The sequence below is a fragment of the Diceros bicornis genome, chromosome 30 (genome assembly GCF_020826845.1).
Source record: "Diceros bicornis minor isolate mBicDic1 chromosome 30, mDicBic1.mat.cur, whole genome shotgun sequence".
Lineage (NCBI taxonomy): Eukaryota > Metazoa > Chordata > Mammalia > Perissodactyla > Rhinocerotidae > Diceros > Diceros bicornis.
Window position 1 is genome coordinate 4,452,511 of NC_080769.1, and position 20,453 is coordinate 4,472,963.

At 55.1% G+C, this 20,453-nt stretch overlaps 3 protein-coding genes across 3 annotated transcripts; 1 reads left to right on the forward strand and 2 right to left on the reverse strand.

The window, feature by feature from the left end:
- Window positions 1-3,653: 3,653 nt before the first annotated feature.
- On the forward strand, window positions 3,654-5,587 carry GADD45GIP1 (GADD45G interacting protein 1). Its single transcript, XM_058525591.1, has 2 exons — window positions 3,654-4,010; window positions 5,224-5,587. The coding sequence occupies exons 1-2, from the start codon at window positions 3,661-3,663 to the stop codon at window positions 5,540-5,542; spliced, it is 669 nt and encodes a 222-aa protein (XP_058381574.1). The 5' UTR covers window positions 3,654-3,660; the 3' UTR covers window positions 5,543-5,587.
- A 200-nt stretch (window positions 5,588-5,787) lies between these two features.
- On the reverse strand, window positions 5,788-11,892 carry RAD23A (RAD23 homolog A, nucleotide excision repair protein). Its single transcript, XM_058525589.1, has 9 exons — window positions 11,732-11,892; window positions 10,181-10,342; window positions 9,831-10,012; window positions 9,636-9,691; window positions 9,379-9,506; window positions 9,022-9,100; window positions 8,761-8,894; window positions 6,862-7,026; window positions 5,788-6,787 (listed from the first exon to the last, which is right to left on the reverse strand). The coding sequence occupies exons 1-9, from the start codon at window positions 11,801-11,803 to the stop codon at window positions 6,674-6,676; spliced, it is 1,092 nt and encodes a 363-aa protein (XP_058381572.1). The 5' UTR covers window positions 11,804-11,892; the 3' UTR covers window positions 5,788-6,673.
- A 1,687-nt stretch (window positions 11,893-13,579) lies between these two features.
- Window positions 13,580-17,339, reverse strand: CALR (calreticulin). Its single transcript, XM_058525586.1, has 9 exons — window positions 17,222-17,339; window positions 16,757-16,858; window positions 16,395-16,598; window positions 15,897-15,991; window positions 15,597-15,806; window positions 15,402-15,515; window positions 15,172-15,315; window positions 14,465-14,557; window positions 13,580-14,380 (listed from the first exon to the last, which is right to left on the reverse strand). Exons 1-9 carry the CDS (start codon window positions 17,310-17,312, stop codon window positions 14,180-14,182), a joined length of 1,254 nt encoding a protein of 417 aa, XP_058381569.1. The 5' UTR covers window positions 17,313-17,339; the 3' UTR covers window positions 13,580-14,179.
- Window positions 17,340-20,453: the final 3,114 nt, after the last annotated feature.

Below are 20,453 nucleotides of genomic sequence, written 5' to 3' on the forward strand. Positions count from 1 at the left end.
GGCAGGTTCACCAGCATCAATTGCAATGGGAACACTGGCACATACATGCATGCATATGAGGCAAATAAAAGTTTTACCAAACACTACTTACCCTGACTACATGTGAGAGAGTCTGATATTTTTATTCTATTTTTTCATTAAAAATAACCTCTGTCCACCCTTGTTCATAGGAGCATTATTCACAACAGCCAAAAGATGGAAGCAGCTCAAGTGTCCATTGATGGATGAACAGATAAGCAAAATGTGGCAAATACATGTGATGGAATATGATTCAGCCTTAAAAAGGAAGGACAGGGCTGGCCCAGTGACGCAGCAGTTAAGTGCACTCACTCCCCTTTGGTGGCCCAGGTTCACAGGTTTGGATCCCGGGCACGCACTGATGCACCACTTGTCAGGCCATGCTGTGGCGGCATCCCATATAAAGTAGAGGAGGATGGGCACGGATGTTAGCCCAGGGCCAGTCTTCCTCAGCAAAAAAAAAAAAGAAGAGGAAGATTGGTATCAGTTGTTAGCTCAGGGCTGATCTTCTTCACAAAAAAATTTAAAAATTTCCTTTAAAAAAAAATGTAGGGGGGGCTGGCCCCGTGGCTTAGCGGTTAAGTGCACATACTCCTCTGGTGGCGGCCCGGGTTCGGATCCCAGGTGTGCATCGATGCACTGCTTGTCAAGCCATGCTGAGGCAGCGTCCCACATACAGCAACTAGCAGGATGTGCAACTATGACATACAACTATCTGCTGGGGCTTTGGGGAAAAAAAGGAGGAGGATTGGCAATAGATGTTAGCTCAGAGCCGGTCTTCCTCAGCAAAAAGAGGAGGATTAGCACAGACGTTAGCTCAGGGCTGATCTTCCTCACAAATAAAATAAAGTAACCAACAACAAAAAAATGTAGGGGCTGGCCCCAAGGTGTAGCAGTTAAGTGCGCACCCTCCGCTGCTGGCGGCCCGGGTTCGGATCCCGGGCACGCACCAACACACCGCTTGTCAAGCCATGCTGTGGCAGCGTATCCATATAAAGTAGAGGAAGATGGGCACGGATGTTAGCCCAGTGCCGATCTTCCTCAGCAAAAAAGAGGAGGATTGGCATCGGATGTTAGCTCAGGGCTGATCTTCCTCACAAAAAAAGAAAAAAAAAGTAAAATTTATTTTAAAAAAATAAAAGGAATTTAGGGCCAGCCCCATGGCTTAGTGGTTAAGCACACGTGCTCCACTGCTGGCGGCCCGGGTTCGGATCCCGGGCGCGCACCAATGCACCACTTCTCCCGCCATGCTGAGGCCACATCCCACATACAGCAACTGGAAGGATGTGTGACTATGACATGCAACTATCTGCTGGGGCTTTGGCGGGGGGGGGGGGAAGGAGGAGGATTGGCAATAGATGTTAGCTCAAAGCCGGTCTTCCTCAGCAAATAGAGGAGGATTAGCATGGATGTTAGCTCAGGGCTGATCTCCCTCACCAAAAAATAAATAAATAAATAAATAAAAGGAATTTTTTAAAAAAGATCTGAAGCAATTGAGCCAAAGCGTTAATACTTGTTAAACCTGGGAGATGACATAGTGACTGTACTGCTCTGTCCTCATGAAGTGATTCATTAGGTGATGGATAAAAACTAGACTATTGGTGAACACCATGCAGTCTACACAGAAGCTGAAATATAACGTACACCTGAAATTTACACAGTGTTATAAGCCAATATGACCTCAATAAAATTTTAAGAATGTATAAAGCAACTCTCTAGCACATATAAGAAACTAACACAAGTGGGAGGGAAGCGCTCAGACAGGGAAGAGGAGGATGGGAGACAGGTGGGAGTAAGACTGCTCATTATAATTCTTTTTATTGTTTGTATTTTCATTTTTTAAATTGTGAAATGTCATAAATCTAGAGGAAAGTGTGCAACACACAGTTATATACAGCTTAAAGAATAATTATAACCCAGTCATTGCTGTAGCCCAGATCAAGAAATAACATCGAACACAGTCTGCTCAGAAAAAAGGAGACAGAACGTGAATGACCAGCTCAGCAACCTGTTACAAAGCGGACCCCCTGCCCGCCATGTGGCCACCACCCAGATGTCCCCTCATCCCCACCAGAGGCCTCCCATCCAGACTTCCAGAATGATCACTGCCTCGTTTTTTTAAATCATTCGTTTATCCTTTAAGGTGTGCATCCATAATGACACCGGGATTTTTCCACTTGATGTAAAAAAGACCATTTGTGTAAACTTTACACAATGAAAAATACTCCTTTATGAGAAGGAATCCCTCAGGTCCCACTTCCTCTGTGGCATATGATGTAAGAGTGATCCCCGGTGCTGTGAGCAGCTGTAATTTCTGCTCCTGCATTCCTGTGCAGTGTGCTATTGGCTGAAACATCAAAATTTAGGTATCCATTCCACTGTGGAAGGTCTGAGGTGTGGGTTGCCAGCTTGGGGTTGATATACATAATGTATATGGTGCTGCATATAGGAACATTGTTGTTCTGGCTTCCCGGCTCACAGAGCAAGCTGCAATTCTCTTTGTGTGTGTGTGTGATAAAACATATGTTACATAAAATTTACCATTTTAACCATTTTTAAGTGTGCTGTTCAGTGGCATTAAGCACATTCACAATGTTGTGCAACCATTACCACCATCCATCTCCAGAACTTTTTCATCATCCCAAACAGAAACTCTGTCCCCATTAAGCAATAACTCCCATTCGCCATCTCCTGGTCCCTGCCAACCACCATTCTACTTTCTGTCTCTGCGAATCTGACTCCTCTGGGGATTTCATATACGTGGAATCAAACAATACATGTCCTTTTGTGACTGGCTTATTTCATTTCACATAACGTCCTCCAGGTTCATCCACGTTGTAGCATGGGTCAGAATTTCCTTCCCTTTTAAGGCTGAAATCTTTTTTGTAAAATAGTGTTTAATTTCTGCACCACGATCAAACATTTTAAAATATGAAAAATTAAAAGGTATAAAGTAACTATTTACAATAAAATTTAAAATAAAATTTCTACATAAATATCTTAAATGATACCACTTTAAATAAATTTTTTAAAATAGAAATTTAAATATTTAAAATAAATATCTAGGTAAGGTTTTACATAATTACTTAAAATAAAAACTGTAACTAAGATATTAAAAAGCACAAAATAAATATTTCATGTTATGAACAAATTTAAATAAGTGTTTAACATTTAAATATCTTAACGAACATTTTAAATAGCTTTTAAACATTCAAATTAAAATATAAAGTAATATGCAGACGGAACTTCAAATTGAAATATTTAAACGTTTTAAATAACTATTGAAATGGTTGTTTAAAATAAATTTTAAATATTTACATTTTAAAATAAAAAATGCTATTTAAATATTTTAATTTTAAATACGATTTTAACAAACAACTGCTAAAATAACATCCAAAATTATACCTGAAGACGTATAGAGATACATTACCCCCTCGGCCCGCGCGCGCAGGCAGCGACCCCCCCCCCCCCAGGTCCCCGGCCCCCGGCCCCCGGCCCGCGCGCGCAGACAGTGACCCCCCCCCCCCACACGCCCCTCGGCCTGCGCGCGCAGGCAGCGACCTCCCGGCCCCGCCCCTCGGCCCGCGCGCGCAGGCAGCGCCGCGGCCAGCCCGCTGGCGCGCGAGGACCCCGCAGGCCAAGATGGCGGCGCCCGTGCGGCGGGCGCGCGGCCTTCTCGGGCTGGCGGCGGCCCTGGGCCCGGGCTCCCGTGGCTATCGGGCGCCGCCGCCCCCGCGCCGCTCGCCGGGGCCCTGGTGGCCGGACCCAGACGACCCGCTGACCCCGCGCTGGCAGCGGGGGCCGCGCTACGCGGCCAAGCAGTTCGCGCGGCACGGCGCGGCCTCCGGGGTGGCCGCCGGGTCGCTGTGGCCGTCGCGGGAACAGCTGCGCGAGCTGGAGGCGGAGGAGCGCGAGTGGTGCCCGAGCCTGGCGGCCATGCAGGAGTCGCTGCGGGCGCAGCAGCTGGCCGAGGAGCAGAAGCGGCAGGCCAGGTGCGTGCGCGGGCCCGCGGCGAGCGGGGACCCCCGCCGGCGCCGACTGCCCGGCGCTCATCGGGGGTGTGTAGGTGCAGGCTGGCCGAGCCCATAGCCGCCTTCGCGGTAACCGTTCACTTAGGCATTCATCAGCAAGTCCTCACTGAGCGCCCGCAGTGTGCAAGGCCTTGTCCCGGGTGAGGAACAGAACAGACAAGATAACTTCAGTTGGCGCCAGAGAACAGTTAGGAAGATAAAATTAGGTGAAGAGTGCGTGCCAGAGGGCGGCTTTGGTTTGGGAGGCCTCGGGCCTCTTTGAGGACTTCTTGTTTAAGGAGAGACTTGAGTGACCAGACATGGCCGTGGGGAGATCTTAGGGAGAGTGTTCCGGGTAGAGGGAACAGCTGGTGCAAAGGCCCTGAGGTAGGAACGTGCCTTACGGAACAGCCAGGACCTCAGAGTGGGAGGTCATGCAGCCTGGAATCAGGGGCCGAGGTCAAACCGGGAGGCAGGGCTGAAGGATTAGACTTGAGGGAAGACTGCAGGCAAGACCAGGGGCATCTGAGTGGTGCCATTTCCTGCAGGGCAGGGGCAGCAGTCGAGGCAGGCGATTTGGAGGAGCAGGCCAGTGTGTTCCTGGTGTTTAACGTGAGGAAGAGCGGCTCACCCCCATTTTAGAGATGAGGAAATTGAGGTCTGAGAAGGTGGAGTCAGTCGGCTAGAGTCGGCCAGGCAGTGAACCGCAGAGCTGCAATGTGAACCTGATCACCCGTGTCGGCCCCATCCCGGCTGGAAAACCCTGTTGTGGGGCTGCAGCTGCACCCACAAACTCAGAGGACTGGAGGGAAAGGTCCCCCCTGGTGCCTAGCACTGGGCCTGGCACGCAGCAGCTGCTCAGTGGCGCGTGGGCTGGAGGGGCGAGCTGTGGGCATTGGGTGTGGTGCGTGGCACGTGGATGGACGGCGCGGGGACAGCTCAGGGAAAGGCCCGGCCGGCTCCAGGCTGCTCCTGGGGGCACTGGGCTCAGCGCTGTCCTGTGCTCAAAGTCACGCACAGGCTCACCGCTCCTGCCTGTGTTGGCCCTTGTCAAGACTTCCTGACAGTTGATGGCAAGCTGAGTCGGCCCAGTTTCTCATGTCCCTGGGGGAGCTGGGAGAGGCAGGATGTGGGCAGATGGGCTCTCCTCTGGCAGGGGGTCCTGCCCTCACCGCCCACCCGCCCGCCCCCGCAGGGAGCAGCTCATCGCAGAGCGCATGGCCAAGATGCCCGAGATGATCGAGAGCTGGCGGCGGCAGCAGCAGGAGCGCAGGGAGAAGGAGCAGGCGGACAAGGAGCGGCGGGCCCGGCTGCAGGCGGAGGCCCAGGAGCGCCTGGGCTACCACGTGGACCCGAGGAGCGCCCGCTTCCAGGAGCTGCTGCAGGACCTGGACAAGCAGCAGCGCAAGCGCCTCAAAGAGGAAAAACAGCGACAAAAGAGGGAGGCCCGAGCTGCTGCCATGGCTGCCAGTGCCACCCAGGACCCAGCAGCCTCCGTGGCCCCCAGCTCCTGAGCTGTGTCCATCCCCAATAAAACCTGCTGCCTGAAGGCCCCAGCCCTGGAGGCTCTGCGTCTCTCACTGTGCCCCGCCCCGGGCCCCCTGGCTCCTTCCCCAACACCTGGGGCTTCGGAACCCTGCACCAGGCTCTCACTCCAGGACTCGAGGCCATGCCACTAACTGGGGCTTCAGGGGGAGAGAAAGGGGGATGCAGTGGGGAAAATAATGCAGGAGCAGATGGCACAGGAGAAGAAGGCTTCTGTTTACCAACATTAATCTCCAGTAATTAGCCAATTACCAGGGGACAAGTGGAGCCACAACAGACTGTGGTGAGATGGTGGGGGGCGGGAGCAGCAGCCCTGCCAAGGCTGAGCTGGGGCTGGGCCCCCTGCCTGGAAAGGAGACAGCTTCGAGGGGGGAGGAGGCACTGGGAGCCCCCCTCTGCCCCTCCTCGGCATTCCTGCATTGCCCGTGCCCAACTAGCCCCAGGCCCAGCCGAGTGGGAGTGGGGAGCCCCAGCAGGCACACACCACAGGGCTGCGTTTTAAAACTTTATTCACTTCAAAACCTTTATCAGAGACACAGTCCTGTCCGGGGTGGGGGGCCCTCGACCTCCAGAGCGGCTTGGATGTTACCCTTCCCCAGGGGGGCAAGCCCGCTTCCTCCTCCCCGGCCGGGGCTGCAGGCCAAGGCCAGACTGGGGAGGGCCTGGGAGTGCTCACCCCACACGAAAAGGTCTGGGCCACTCCAGTGAGGGGTGAAAGTCTGGGGCCTCACCCTGGAAGAGGGAGGGGGGAGGTCTCGGGGGCTCTTCGGGGGATGGGGAAGCAAGCAGCCGCCTCTCCATCTGGCTGCAGGGAGCTGGGACAGAGGCCAAGAGGGGCCCATCTGTCGCCTGCAGTCCTGCCAGCTCCTTCAAGCAGGCAGGGCGGGGGCGGGGGAGGGGGACAGCTGTCTGGCCGGGTCTTCTCAGGCCAAGATGGGAATGGGGGCCACTTCAGGAGGGTGGGAGTGGGTTTTTTTTAAAGTTTTTGATTTTTTTCCACTTCTTAAATAAACATGAATATATATATATTTTTTTCTTTTATAAAACTTTTGTGGAGCTGGGGGCAGGGTGGGGGCAGTGGGCAGCCTGGCCTCCCGGCATCACTCATCATCAAAGTTCTGACTGAGGAGGAAGTTAGCAGCCAAGTTCTCATTCTTTTCACAAGCGAAGTACGCCTGGATCACCAGGCTCTCGGGGAAGCCCAGGGCCTTCAACTGCAGGAAGAGGAGGGGGCGGTGAGCGGGGGTGGGCCTGGCCCCCACCGGCCGCCCTCAGCCAAGCCTCTTACCCGCTCTATGGCCTCCTTCTCCTGTGGCGTCACCTGGATGTAGTTCATCTGCGGGGCCTCCTCGCCTATGGCGCCCACCTCACCCTCCGTGTCTGAGATGTCCGCCAGCTCCCCGGGGGGCTCATTCAGCATCTGGATGAACTGCTCCTGGTGCCGGCTGATTTGCTGTGGGAGACAGAGGGGAAGGGACGGTGACCCACAGCCCTCGTGCCCCCTCCCCAGGCCCATCACAGCCCTTGCTTTTTCGAAATTCTCTCAGCAAATATTTAGAGTGTCTGTTCCGGTCAAACAGCAACACAGCAGTGGACACGGGCCCTGTCTTGGTGGAGCTGATGTCCCAGGGTGGGGAGCTGGGCCATAAGCAAATAGATGGACAATTATTTACAAGGTAAATACTGGGCCGGGCACATAGTAGGGCAGACCCTGGGCAAGAAAAGACACTGCAGGCCAGGAGGGAGGCATCTGTGACCTGCCAGATGGGGAGGGACGTTTCCTTCAGGAAGCGCAAACAGCAAGTGCAAAAGCCCGGGGGTGGGGATGCATCCGGCAAATCCCAGAAACAGAAGACCCATGTGGCACAAAACAGTAAACAAGGAAAGGCAGGAGGAAGAAGCAGATCACAGAGGAAGGCAGGGACCAGACCTGCTTTCTTTTAGGACCTTCTAGTGCAATGGGACACCATGCTGGTGACAGTTAAATACAGAAAGACTCGATCTGTGTACTTTTCAAAAAGATTAACTCATCTGAGTGTCGTGTATCTGGGGGTTCTGATACAACTCTCTCTAGTTTAAGGTATATCTGACAATGTTCACATCGAGGAAAAAAGAGCTTTTTCAGAAATCTGGCTCCTGGTGCAGAATGGACCCTGGGGCTGTGCAGAAGCAGAGGCCTGGGCGGCGGCTGCCAGGGAACCCAGAGGGAGATGAGGCGGCAGCCACGGAGGGGGAGCGCAGGGCTGGGCTGAGTGAGATGTTCTGGAAGCAGAGCAGACAGGAAAGGCGATGGACGGCCCAGCAGGCCCCCAGGGCCTGGGGCTTGAGCAACCCCAGGCTGGTCCCTGTGGGGATGGGGAAGGCTGGGAGGAGGACCTGTTCTGAAGTCTTAGACATCTAGAGAGCACTATAACAAAGGCATCAAGCAAGTCAGCCATGGATGAGCGCGGCACCCACAGGTCTGGGCTGGTGACACAGATTTGGGGTCACCAGACTGAAAGCCCCAAGACAAGATGCGGGAAGGACCAAGTGCAGATAATGAACAGAAAGGTTTGCAGCTTAGGCCCTCTAACATCTGGAGGGGTGAGCAGGAGGAGCCACCACAAGAGCCCGAGAGGTAGGGGAAAAGCAGTGGACAACGGCTCCCAGACCAGGAAAGGCAGGCCTTCACAGAGGACCCAGAGGACCGTCACACCTGGGGATACTGCCCCTCTGCCTAGGATCCTTCAAGGACAGGGTGGAGCCTTGCTGAGCAGAGTGGTGCCAGAGCCAACAGGGGCACAGCGGTCCTGGGGGCTGCCAGGCAACACTCTAGACATTCATGAAGCACCACCTGTATGCAGAGCCAAGCCACAGCCAGAGCCACAAGACCCAGAAGGAAAAGCAGAGGATGCAGCGGCTGGACGAGACACACACTCCACCAGCTGCCCAGCTGCTCCAGACCTCTGGCGTCTTCCTCTGTGGGGGGCGACACACCTGCACCTCACCGGGTGGTGGGGAGGACTACACGAAGCTGGGTAGGCCCAGGGCATTAGGTCGCAGGAAGCAGCGGGGGGCTAAGTCTCACTTTCCAAATACAGACAGACTCCGACATGCCAGGCCAGGCCAGGCCAGGCTTGCTCTCTGGGGCTGCGGCACCCACAGGGGAGGGGCTGTGCCTGCACGGGCTCCGCCCCCAGAGCCGTACCTGCAAAAGCTGAGGGTTCTCCTGGCCCAGCTGCTGGAGCAGGGCCGGCAGCAGTGCCGGGTTCTGCTGAATCACCTGCCGCATGTTCTGGAATTGCGGCTGGTCTCGCAGGAACTCCAGGGGGTTCTCTCCCGCTGGCAGGAACAAGGTGTGTGGTCAGATACCACACTGGACTCCCAGAAGCACGGGGGTGGGGGGTGGGGGGGAATCAGATGTCTCGACAGCAGACAGCCCCCCACGAACGGCTCCCAGTCCACTCACCTGTTTCTGTGGTCGGCGGCTCAGACACCTGGCTCTCCTGGACAGAACCGGGTTCTGGCTCAGGGCTCCCAGGAATTCCCTGTCAGGGGTCCCGTTTAGTTCCAACACACAGACCGCCCACCATCTCCCTCCTGCGTGCTCAGCCCTGGCAGGAGACAGGTGAGGCCTGGGCCCTCCCTCCACTTCCCTCCCTCCCCCACCCGCTGCTCATGTGCAGCCTCCCGCAGGAAGCCTTCCTGGCTGGAACCACGACCCAAATACTTTTGGGGGCAGGTTTTGCCTCCCTGACCACCCCCCAGAGCATTGAAGCCCACGTCCTCCCTCGAGGCCTCCCCAGGAAGCAGCAGCCCCCCTCACCGTGAGCAGATACTCCACGGCCCGGTGGGGGTTGTTGTAGCTGGCTCTCAGGGCGGCCACGACACGCTCCCGCTCATAGCCCATGGACATGATCTCCGTCAGCATCGTCTCATACTCTGAGCCCGTCACTGTGGAGGGAGCGGCGAGGCCTGGGTCACCAAGGAGAGAGGACAGCTCCCAGGCCCTCCCACACCCATACAGGGCCCAGCTGATGGCTCGGGCGCCCAGTCACTCTGCCCTGGGGACCACCCACCCACCTAGCGTGGAGGCCGCGTCTTCCTCTCGCCCGCTGCTACCTGAAGAGGGAACAGAGCTGCAAATTCAAGAAAGAGAAATCGGACCCTGGCTTCTGGCTGCTTGCCCTCCCCCCAGGTGTGTGGGATCACGTAAGTGGGCGCTGGAACATGCTGGGAGAACAGGGCCCAAGCTGGGACTGCCGCTCCTTGCCTTACCCTGACACGGACTCCGGGGACGTCGTGGGGACTGATTCCTCCGATGGGCTCTTGTCCTCTCTGTCGGTGGGTGGGGGTTGGGACATGCCTGAGGCAGGGGCCGGAGGGAAGGTTGTGGAGGACTCTGGGGCAGCAGTGGGTGAGGCCTCTGGGGGTACTGAAGTGCTTGGGCTAGTTTTGGCCTGTGACACCCAGAAAAAGAGAGCAGACATCAGTATCCCTATCTAGCGCCCACACCCCGCCCCGTCTCAGCCCCGCCTGTTCACGGCTAATCTCTCCTGGGCACACACAGCTCTCTGCCAGCTCCCCAGCTAATCCACCCACCCTTCCAACGAGCACACTGCACCCACCTTGGTCACCATGACGACCACAAAATTCTTCTCATCGATGCGATAGTCCCTAATGGGGACATCATCGCTCAAGATCTTGCCAGCATAGATGAGTTTCTGTCCGGCCACAGGGAAGGCATCACGACCCTTCTCAGCTTCTATCTTTTCCTTTAGCACTTTCACCTGCAGGGACGGGGACAGTCATTGCAAACCCCAAGAGTCTCTCTCCCTTCCTAGCTTGGGGGGGAGAGGCTGCAGGCCCTGACGGCAGAGGCTACACTTCGTAGTCAAGCACGCTGGATTTGAGTTTGTTCCTTCATCTCACCACTCAGCAGGGTATTTACTGAGCACTCGTTATGGATCAGGGGCTGTTTCAGGCACTGAGAAGCACAGCAGGGAACAGAACTTCACGCAAGTCCCTGCGCTCATGGAGGTGACACTAATGTGGGGAGATGAAAAAAACAAATATATATCTCAGATGGCGAAAAGTATGATGAAAAGTCTATCAAAATACAGGGGCAGATGGAAGGGTTCCTCATTCCACACTACTGACAACGGTGTTTTTACTGAATGCATCGTAAGGTGATAGCGCTTTCATAAACGTATACACATCACGCTTTTAGAGCCTCATAATAACTGTATGACATGGACATCATTAGCCTCATTTTACAGTATTTGAGAAAACAAGGCACAGAGAGGTTAAGTAACTTGCTGCAAGTCAAACAGTTGGTCGGGACAAAAAAAAAAAAGAGTGTTTCCTCTCCCACCAAAAGCGGACTTCAACGTCTCCCTCATGACGTAGTTGTGCAAAAAGCACCAGGGACATAGTCAGACACTTGACATACTTGTGACGTCCTAAGTCTCTTCCAGCTAAAAAGGCAACATAACGTTCAGACCAGGGGCTCTCACACGAGCAGGAGCGAATTTGCATCCCAGCTCTGCCATAACTTGCTGTCCGCGACTATGGCACAGTGCCTCAACCCCTAGATTTCCGCATCTGCAAATTAGGGCGAGTCAGAGGCCCAAATGACAAGCCTGTTTTGCACATTTAGTAAGATAATAACACTACAGCACTCTGCGACTGGAAAAGAATAAACGGCCAGCAAACACAGACCACTGAAACGCACACGATTTATTGTCATTATCGTCGTCGTTGCCGTCACCACTCGGCATCTCCTGGTCACTACTCCCAGGTTCGGCCACCAGCGTCCCGAGGAGACGCCTGCAAAGCTGGGAGCTCGGAGACCCGGTCCTGGAGAGCGCGGCGGGGCCGGGAATCTGAGCCTGCGGCTCCCGCGCCCCGTGAGGGCGCTGACACTGGAGCCGGAGCCTGGCGGGCGCCCGGGGGTGGGGCCTCGCCCGGAGCCCAGCCCCTGAGCACCGCCCAAGTGGAGTCGCCAGGGGTTGGGCTAGGCTGGGCACCATCGGGGGGTCCCGGAAAGTCAGGCAGGGTGGGCAGGGTCCGGCCCGCGCCGACCTCCCCGCCCCTCCCGTCGGGATCCCGGCCTCCCCGCCCCCACCCCACGCCCAGCACCCGTCGCTCCCCCCCCCAGGCTCCGGCCCGGCTCGCACCGTCTCGTCAGGCTCCATGCGGATCTTGAAGGTCTGCTGCTGCAGCGTTTTGAGCGTGATGGTGACGGCCATGGCGGGGCCCGAGCGACGCGGCAGCCCCGGGATCCTCACACAACATGCAACTCACGCCGCCGCCATCTTAGCGCCCAGCCGCGCCGCACGCCTACCGCTTCCGGGGCAAGCGGTGCGCGCGCCGACCACCAGAGCACGTGACCTGCGCGCGCCCCCTTGGCCTCCTTAGGCATGCGCACGAGAGCGCCCTCGGGCCAGGCATGCGCAGATTAGAGACCGCTCCGCGGGAGGGGAGGGGGCTTCTCGCTCAGCGCGCACACCCATCAGGTGGCTTCTTGCGAGTGACGCCATGCCCGTTAGCGGTGACGTCATGCGGCCACAAAATGGCTCCGGGGTCCCCACTTTCACGCCCTTATTAGCTTGTTATTTGTGGATAACGTTGAACAAAATTTTTCATGTACTTGCTCTAGATATTTGTATTTCTTCCATAAAATCCTTGTTCGTGTTTTTTTGCTGCTCCCAAATGAGTTTTATTCTGGTCTGGCCACCCTGACAGGAACCCTGTCAAGCACTGAAAAGTGGAAATTCTAAGGAACAAGTCTGGCCGTGGAAGCAAGGACATCGGGCCATTTGGTGGCGTCGTTCATTCCTGAGGGACAGCTGGATTTGGGGAAGGAACCTGCAGTTCTAGTTCCTGGGTCTCCCAGTTCTCTGCTGTCCCACCCCACTATCTCCAGTCTGATCCCCAAAGTATTTAAGAAAGATGTTAACTTTCAAGGTCTCCCTACATTGAATACAGAATTCCCTCAACTTGCCCTGGATGCACAACTCTGCAGGCTTCCCAGAGGGCTGGGGCTGGGCCACAGGACAGAAACTTGAAGGAGGCCCATCCAAGGAACAAGGAATTAAAGTGTTGGCTGGCCAAAGGTGAAGACGGGGCTTGGGGGACTGGATGGAGGTGAGAGTGGGCTTATCTCACAGCTGGTTGGGGGGGAGGGGCCCTATCCTGCTCTGACCCTTGCCTGCCTCCAAACTTCTTCTCAGAGTTTCCATTCAAGCTGGGCACCAGGCAGTCACGTGATACCTCACCCACTGCCCCACTGTAACCAGGTCCTGCTGCCTCTCCCTTCACTGCATGCCCTGGCACAGAAGCTTCTACCAGAATAGGCCAGGCTCAGCTGACGGCTTCTTACCTCTCTCCTGCAACAAGGGACATCAGCTTCCAACCACTCACAGGCCTTCAGTGGCAGCCTTGTGGACCTTAGGCCAGCCTCAGGGGCCCAGACACCACTCTGCTATCTCTGCACCCCCCCTCAGGGCCACCTTTCCCTTCAAGAGGTTCAAATCCAAACTTCACCACTGAAGACCACGGACAAGCTATATACTGTCTCTGAGCCGACCTCCTTGATTATAAAGGAATTAATAGCTTTTACCACTGGCTGGTATTAAGAAAATCTTTAAAATTGTCCAATTGCTCTACCCAGTCTTGCCTTACCTTGATAGGTAAGAAATATGTATGGTTCAGTAACAGGGACAGGATGAGATGGTGGCTCAGGTGTGGGTTCATACCCGTGCCCCACCTCTTACCAGACTGTGGACCTCAGTCTCCTCAAACTGAATTGGTACTAGAACCGAAACTCATCACTTTGGTGCAAGGACTCTGAGTTAATACGTGGAATATCTGTAATGGCATTTAAAAGTTACTCTTCTCCCACTAGTCTGGGGTTGTGGGGGTAAACAAGGGCCCCTCTAACCTTATGGGACACTCAGCCAACTTTAGTGGCTGAAAAATGAGTCTTACTCAAGAGTCACCTCCCCCAGAAGGAGACACAGGAGGAAGACACAAAACTTAATTTAATAGAAATTCTGTTTGTAGTTCTTACATTCTCAGTGTGAACCGAGCTGGAACCTGCTGCCCCACCCAGAAGTGGCCCAGTCCTGGGAGCAGGGGAGAAAGGGAGGGGGTGGGGAGGTCAGAGCTCACGCCCTAGAGCTCAGGGCCTAGGAGCCCCATTCTTGCTCAGTGCTGGGCGACTGGGGACGCCACCCTCTTCTCCTGCCCTGCTCTGGGAGCCAGGACCGAGAGCAGATGGAATCTCGGGCCTGGGGCTTCTCCTCCACACCCCTCATGCCCCCAGATTGGAAAGGAACTAAGGGATCTGGGGAAAGAAGGGACCAGAAGGCGGCAAAGATGTCAATCAAGAAAGATGAGAACCCTGGGGTGAAGATAAAGGAGCACGAGACAAAACACCAGGTTAAAAAAAAAAAAAAAAAAAAAAAAAGCGGGAACAACAAAACTAAAATCCACCCCAAATTGGAACCCGCCTGGAAAAAAATGAAAGTTCTCCAGTCTCATAGAGACATTATTTGGCGTGGCCGGCTCTGCGGCAGGAGCGCTCAGGCCTCAGTCCAGCCCCGGAGGCGGTGGCACGGCCCCTACAGCTCATCCTTGGCCTGGCCAGCGGCAGCGTCTTCCTCCTCATCCTCCTCCTTGTCGTCCTCATCGTCCTCGTCCTCCTCCTTGTCGTCCTCATCTTCCTTGTCCGCCTCCTCCTCCTCCTTACGCTTCTTGTCTTCCTCCTCCTCCTTTAGCCTCTGCTCCTCGTCCTGCTTGTCCTTCATCTGCTTTTCCGCCGCCTGCGTGCAGACCACACGCTCAGGGCCTGGCCCCCGCGTGCCAGCCCTGCCCACCCCCAGCCCAGGACCGGACCCTGGGCCCACCTTCGTGACGCCCCACGTCTCGTTGCCAAACTCCTCTGCATACGCCTCGTCGTTGGTGATGAGAAAGTTGTCAAAGATGGTGCCAGACTTGACCTGGGGGGACAGGGGGAGAGAGGGAGGGGTGGTCAGAGGGGGCACCCCATGGTCCTGGCCTTGGACAGGGCTCCTACCCGCGTCCCCATAACCACTACACAACGCTGCAGTCTAAGTGCGGTTAAAACACACATAACCTGGGTTCGAACCCCAGCTCCTCCATTTCCTGCCTGTATGACCTCGGGCTGGTCACTTCCTTGCACCTCAGTTTCTTCCTCTGTAAGATGGGGTCTCACTCCTTGTTCAAGCATTGTTCCAGTTCCTACTATGTGCCATTCTAGGCACAAAAGGTGTATCAGTAAAAAAGAAACAAAAGTTTAGTCCCATGAAGCTAATTTTCTAATGGAGTTATCTAATCACCTTCTAGGTTGTTGGCACCAGTTAACAGGGTTGATCTGCATAAAGGTACTAGGAGAAGTACCTGGCACGTAAACAGAACCTGTAAGTGGCTGCTGTGACAACTCCATAGAGACAGAGCAAGAAATTCTTCAGAAAGAGCACCACCTTGGGGTCAGACTTGCCTAGGGTTCAATGCTACCCCTGTCCCTTTTCTCCTGCGTGACTCGGAGCACCTGAAGTCCCCTAGGAGTCCTCCTCTTCCCTCTATGTCTCACCTGCCAGAGATCCAGGCCCAGTACAGCAAAGTTTTCATAGGCGTAGATGTTGCTATCTGGAGAGTATTCGGGGTTGTCGATCTCTGGGTGGATCCACGTGCCCTTGTAATCTGGGTTGTCGATCTGCCGGGGCTTCCACTCGCCCTGCAGAGGGAGAAGGGAACCGGACGGTGAGCGGGACAGTGCACTCCTCACTGTGTGCTCCCGGCTGCTCCGAGCCCCAGACTCACCTTGTACTCTGGGTTCTGGATCACTGGTGGTTCCCATTCTCCGTCCATCTCTTCGTCCCAGTCCTCTGGCTTCTTAGCATCGGGATCAGGAATGTGCTCAGGCTTGTCCCAGTCCTGAGGGCACACGAGGAGGTCAGAGTTGGCCCCACTCTCCTCCACACCCTCCACGGTGGGGGGCCCTGCCCAAGCACCAACCTCAGGCTTGGAATCTGTGGGGTCATCAATCTTAGCCCGTTCGTCCCAGTCTTCGGGCTTCGCAGCATTGGGATCCTTTATTTTCTTGGGGGGCAGGAAGTCCCAATCGTCCTCCAAGGAGCCCGACTCCACCTGGCTGTTGTCAATCTTCACCTCATAGGTGTTATCTGGCCGCACGATCAGTGTGTACAGGTGTGTGAATTCATCGTCCTGGAGAGGGCGGGAGGTGAGTGGCCCCGCCCACCAGGCTGGCCTCTGAGCCTCCCCCTGGCAGCCCTCTGTCACCACCCCCAGGCACACCTTGCAACGGATGTCCTTGTTGATGAGCACGTTCTTGCCCTTGTAGTTGAAGATGACATGAACCTTCTTAGTGCCAGGGCCACAGATGTCCGGGCCTAGGTGACAAGCAGGTTCAGTTCAAGCTAGAGGCTGCCCACCATTGTGAGCCCCTCCACCCCTCTTTACAAAAAGAAGACAAGATTCAGACTCTGACTCTCTCTAACCGGCTGTGGGTGGAGCCTTAAGGAAAAAAAAAAAAATCAGTACTCCAGAACTCGATATCCTTATTTGTAAAACTGGGAAATGCCTACACAAGACCACACGAGTTAAGTCTTACACTGACAACAGCAATGCAACAAACCACTCCTGTGACTATCCTCCCAGCTTCCCCTCCAACGAAAAGCCTATTTTAAGCTTTGCTAAGCTCTCAAGACCACCTTTCACGGGCTATGAGGAACTCACGGGGTCTCACTCTCCCTTTAACTAATCAAAGGTCAGCCCCGGGGCGGGGCCCCTCACCAAACATGATGTTGTATTCAGAGTCTCCATGCATGTCCGTCTGGTCCAAACTATCCGGAAACAGCTTCACGTAGCCGCCCCCACAATCGATGTTCTGCTCGTGTTTCACAGTGAACTGCACCACCAGCGTCTGGCCCTTATTGCTGAAGGGTTCAAATCTAGCCGACAGGGCGTAAAAGCGGGCATCCTGGCTCGTCTGCAGCCCTAGCAGAAGACGGCAGTGAGGTCACGGCTCGGCCCCAAACCCCGGGGACCCTAAGGACTGCAGATACAGGCGACTCCCCCTTCCTCCACCTACCCTGCTCCTAGAACTTCCTCCAGGAAGTTCTGCTGGATCTGAGCACCCACTCGCAGGCTCTTACCTTTATCTTTCTCCTGGTCACCGTAGAACTTGCCGGAACTGAGGACGAATTTACCGAAATCCGACTTGTGTTTGGACTCGATCCAGCGCTCGGCCCACCCGTCTGGGGGATCAGAGGACCCGGTCAGTGCGGCCGTGCTGATCCCTCCCACCAAACCTTTCCCAGGAACCACAAACTGCAGGGGGGCAGGAAAGGAGATTCTCCCCTCCCAGTGCCCCCACGCCAACCTCGAGTTTGACACCTCCAGTGACTTAAGAGATCCTCGGGCGAACCCCAACTCCCGCGGCGGGAGGCCGCTGCACCCTCCACGCTCCCCAGGGACGCAGAAGGAAGAACAGCCTGCGGCTCTAGTTCCCCGGAGCCCCGTGTTGGCCCTCTGAGCAGTAATTACAGGCGACAACGCAGCTCTGGGCTGGTGGGCCGGCCGCGTCGTTGCGGCGGCCTCGAGGCGGCCCTAGGCGTTACCTCCGTCCAAAAACTGCTCCTTGAAGTAGATGGCGGGTTCGGCGGCGACCAGGCCCAGAAGGCCGAGCAGCAGCGGCGCGGGCAGCAGCATGGCGGGCCGAGGGGGCGGCGGCGCGCGGGCCCTTTAAGTCGCTCCTCCGGCAGCAGCTCTGCAGTAGGGGCGGACGCTGCTACCGGCCGCGCGCTTTTATACCCGACCGCCCCTCAAAGCAACCTGGCCCGGCCTCTTGGCCCGCCCTCCACGCCTTATCATTGGCCTGCGGCCCCGGCCCTGCCTTCCCATTCGGCCGTTCTCGGCTCAGCAAGTTAGGCTGTGCCTCGGAACGCTGGGTTCCCAGATGGCCGATTTCTATTGGCCGCACCACTAGCCAATGACGGTCGACCACGCGTTGTGGGGGACGCCCACCGGTGGGGTGGGGAGCCTCGAGCCCCTCAGACCCCATGGGTCATGTGACCAGACCTCGGCCCAACCCCGCCCTCGCCCGGGAGCTTAGCTCCGGCTCTGGGCGTTTAAAGAAACCGCGCGAGCGCAGGTGTCGCCGTGCAGGACCGGGACCTTGTCCCCGCCCCGCCCCGTCCCATGCCCTCTGCGGGGAGGGGTGGGCAAGATTTTCCCAACCTCTTTCTACCCTGCATTTGGGGCACTCCCCCTCCGACTCTCTCTCTCTCTCTTTTCTTTCTCTCGCTCTGTTTGCTCCCGCCCAGGACGGGCAGAGGGCACAAGAGCTCAGGGGCTGGGGCCCTGGGGCCTCACTTCACCGTGGCGCCGCAGCCTTGCAGGCCGAGTTCTCTCCTCCGTGTGGTGCGTGCGGCCCCTGATGCCCTGTCAGACTGCTGCTGTGTGACCTGGGGCAAGTCACTTAGCCTCTCTGAAGTCTTAGGAGCTCCTGAGAGGCCAGGAGGAGCGACTGTGGCCAGCTGATGCCCGGGAGAAATGCTTTCAAAGCTTTTAGGGATGTCTTGGGCCAGAGGAAAGGAAGCCCAAAAGGCTCGAAGACGTGACTATAGACTGTGGCTTACTTAGGGTGGGGTAGGGTTATTCCCGTAGTTGCAGCCTCTCCTTTACCCCCACGCCCCAGCCGGTAAATGAAAGGGGTCGCTGCCTTGTGGTCTCCCACAAACGGCCTGGCTTGGCTTTTGCAATTAAACGGCTGAAGATGAGAGGGCAGGGGGTTCTGTTGGGAAGGAAAAAAAACAGACAGATGGTGAGAAAGATAAGGCCTAAGGGAGGTGGGCAGGACCCCTGAGTCTAAAGTCTTCTTCTGAAGCCAGAGGCACGTGACTAACAGTGACTGACACCAGCTCCCTCTCCCCACGCTGCAGGAAGGAGGAAGGAGGGTTCGGGGTTTCCCAGACTCTGAGCAAACAGTCCCTGGACCTGGCAATGTGGGAGTGGACTGCGGAAGCAGGAAGGTGGTGAATCCTGGCAACAGGGTGGGGAGGAGGTGCTGTCCCGTTAGTGGTGGGGACTCAGAAAAGGAAGGAATGAGGAGTCTTGGAGAAGTTGGTGTTCTGCCCCTTCCCCTAGGCAGTGTCCAGTATCACACAACCTGGCCCCCCCTCAGGAGGAGCCCCAAGTCTGAGGTGACTGCTCCAGGCCTGCCACTGCCCCTCCAGCCTTCCCTCCTTTCCACTGTGTCATGGACTAGGGGGCTCGGAGCTTCCTGCCTGAGGAAGCACTGTGCCTGCCGTGTTCACCTCGATGTCCCCCAGTGTCCCAGTGGCACGGGACAGGCTTAAAACCTCCTTGATGTGTGACAAAAGAGAGAAGGAAGGACATGTGCAGGAATTAAAAACGGGGACAGTGCTTTGAGACTAATGGGGACTTTGAGGGATGCATTCTGAATTTTTACCAGGACCTCACTGTAGGGTCAGGGGGGAGAGATATTAGTAACCCCATTTTCCAGGCTCAAATAGCAACTGTAATGGTTAAGTGAGTAAATGTGTACTGCTTAGAATACTGCCTGACACACAGTCTACACTCAATTTAGTATTAGCAAATACTGCGTACATGTATGGGCACTATGTCACTTAATTCTCACCATATCCTGGGCTCATGTCATCCAGGCAAGGAAACTGAGGCACAGAAAGATTAAGCGATTTGGCTGAGTGACATAAATAGCAGATCTGGGATTATATCTACTTGTGCTGTCTAATATGGTCTCCACTGACCACATGTGACTGGTGACCTTTTGAAACCTGGCTGGTCCGAACTGAGGTGGGCTGTCAATGTAAAATACACATCAGGTTTTGAAGACTTAGTATGAAAAATGAATGTAAAATATTTAATTGGTCATTTAATATTGTGTTGAAATGATAATTTGGACATGTTAGGTTCAGTAAATTCTATTCTTCAAATTAATTTCACCCATTTTGTTTTTAAGGTTGCTGCTAGGAAATGTAAAATTACATGTGTGTCTCGCATTGTATTTCTGTAGGACAGCGCTAATCTAGGCTATGCATTATTGCCCTGGGATTCATTTTCTCAGAGCACGGGGTAGTTAGGGCAGGATCTGGGTGTTTATAATTTTTGACACTAACTCCCTGTAGAACCTTGGGCAAGTCGTATGCCCCTCCAAGCCTCAATTTTCACATCTGGAAATGGGAATTATATGAGTATCTACATCGTAAAGTTTTGGGGAAAATGAAATGCACCTGAAGCACTTAGCGCTGGGCTGGACACACAGGTGGATGTCCATACAGGTTAGCTGCGACCTTCACTATAATTATTAGGTGAGTCCATATCCCCTTTATAAATGGGGAAGGCCCCTACCCAGCCTCCCCTTGAAAGTTTATAATTTTATTTATTTATTTATTTTTTCCCCCAAAGCCCCAGTACATAGTTGTATGTCATAGCTGCACATCCTTCTAGTTGCTGTATGTGGGACGCGGCCTCAGCATGGCTGGAGAAGCAGTGCATCGGTGCGGCCTGGGATCGAACCCGGAGAAGCGGTGCATGGGTGTGTGCCTGGGATTGAACTGGGCCGCTAGCAGCAGAGCGCTGGCACTTAACCACTAAGCCACAGGGCCAGACCTGAAAGTTTGAAAGGAGTTGACATCAGCAGGATGACTATCTCTGGAGCCCAGCACCCACAGCCCTCCCTTAGGGTAAGAGAGAATCCCAGAGAGTGGAGGGCTGCAGGGGTGCGAGACGGGGAAGTCCCAGGTCCCACAGCCAGGACAGGTGGGGCTGGCTGAAACTTAAAACCAGGCTGTGATCCTGTCCTCAAGA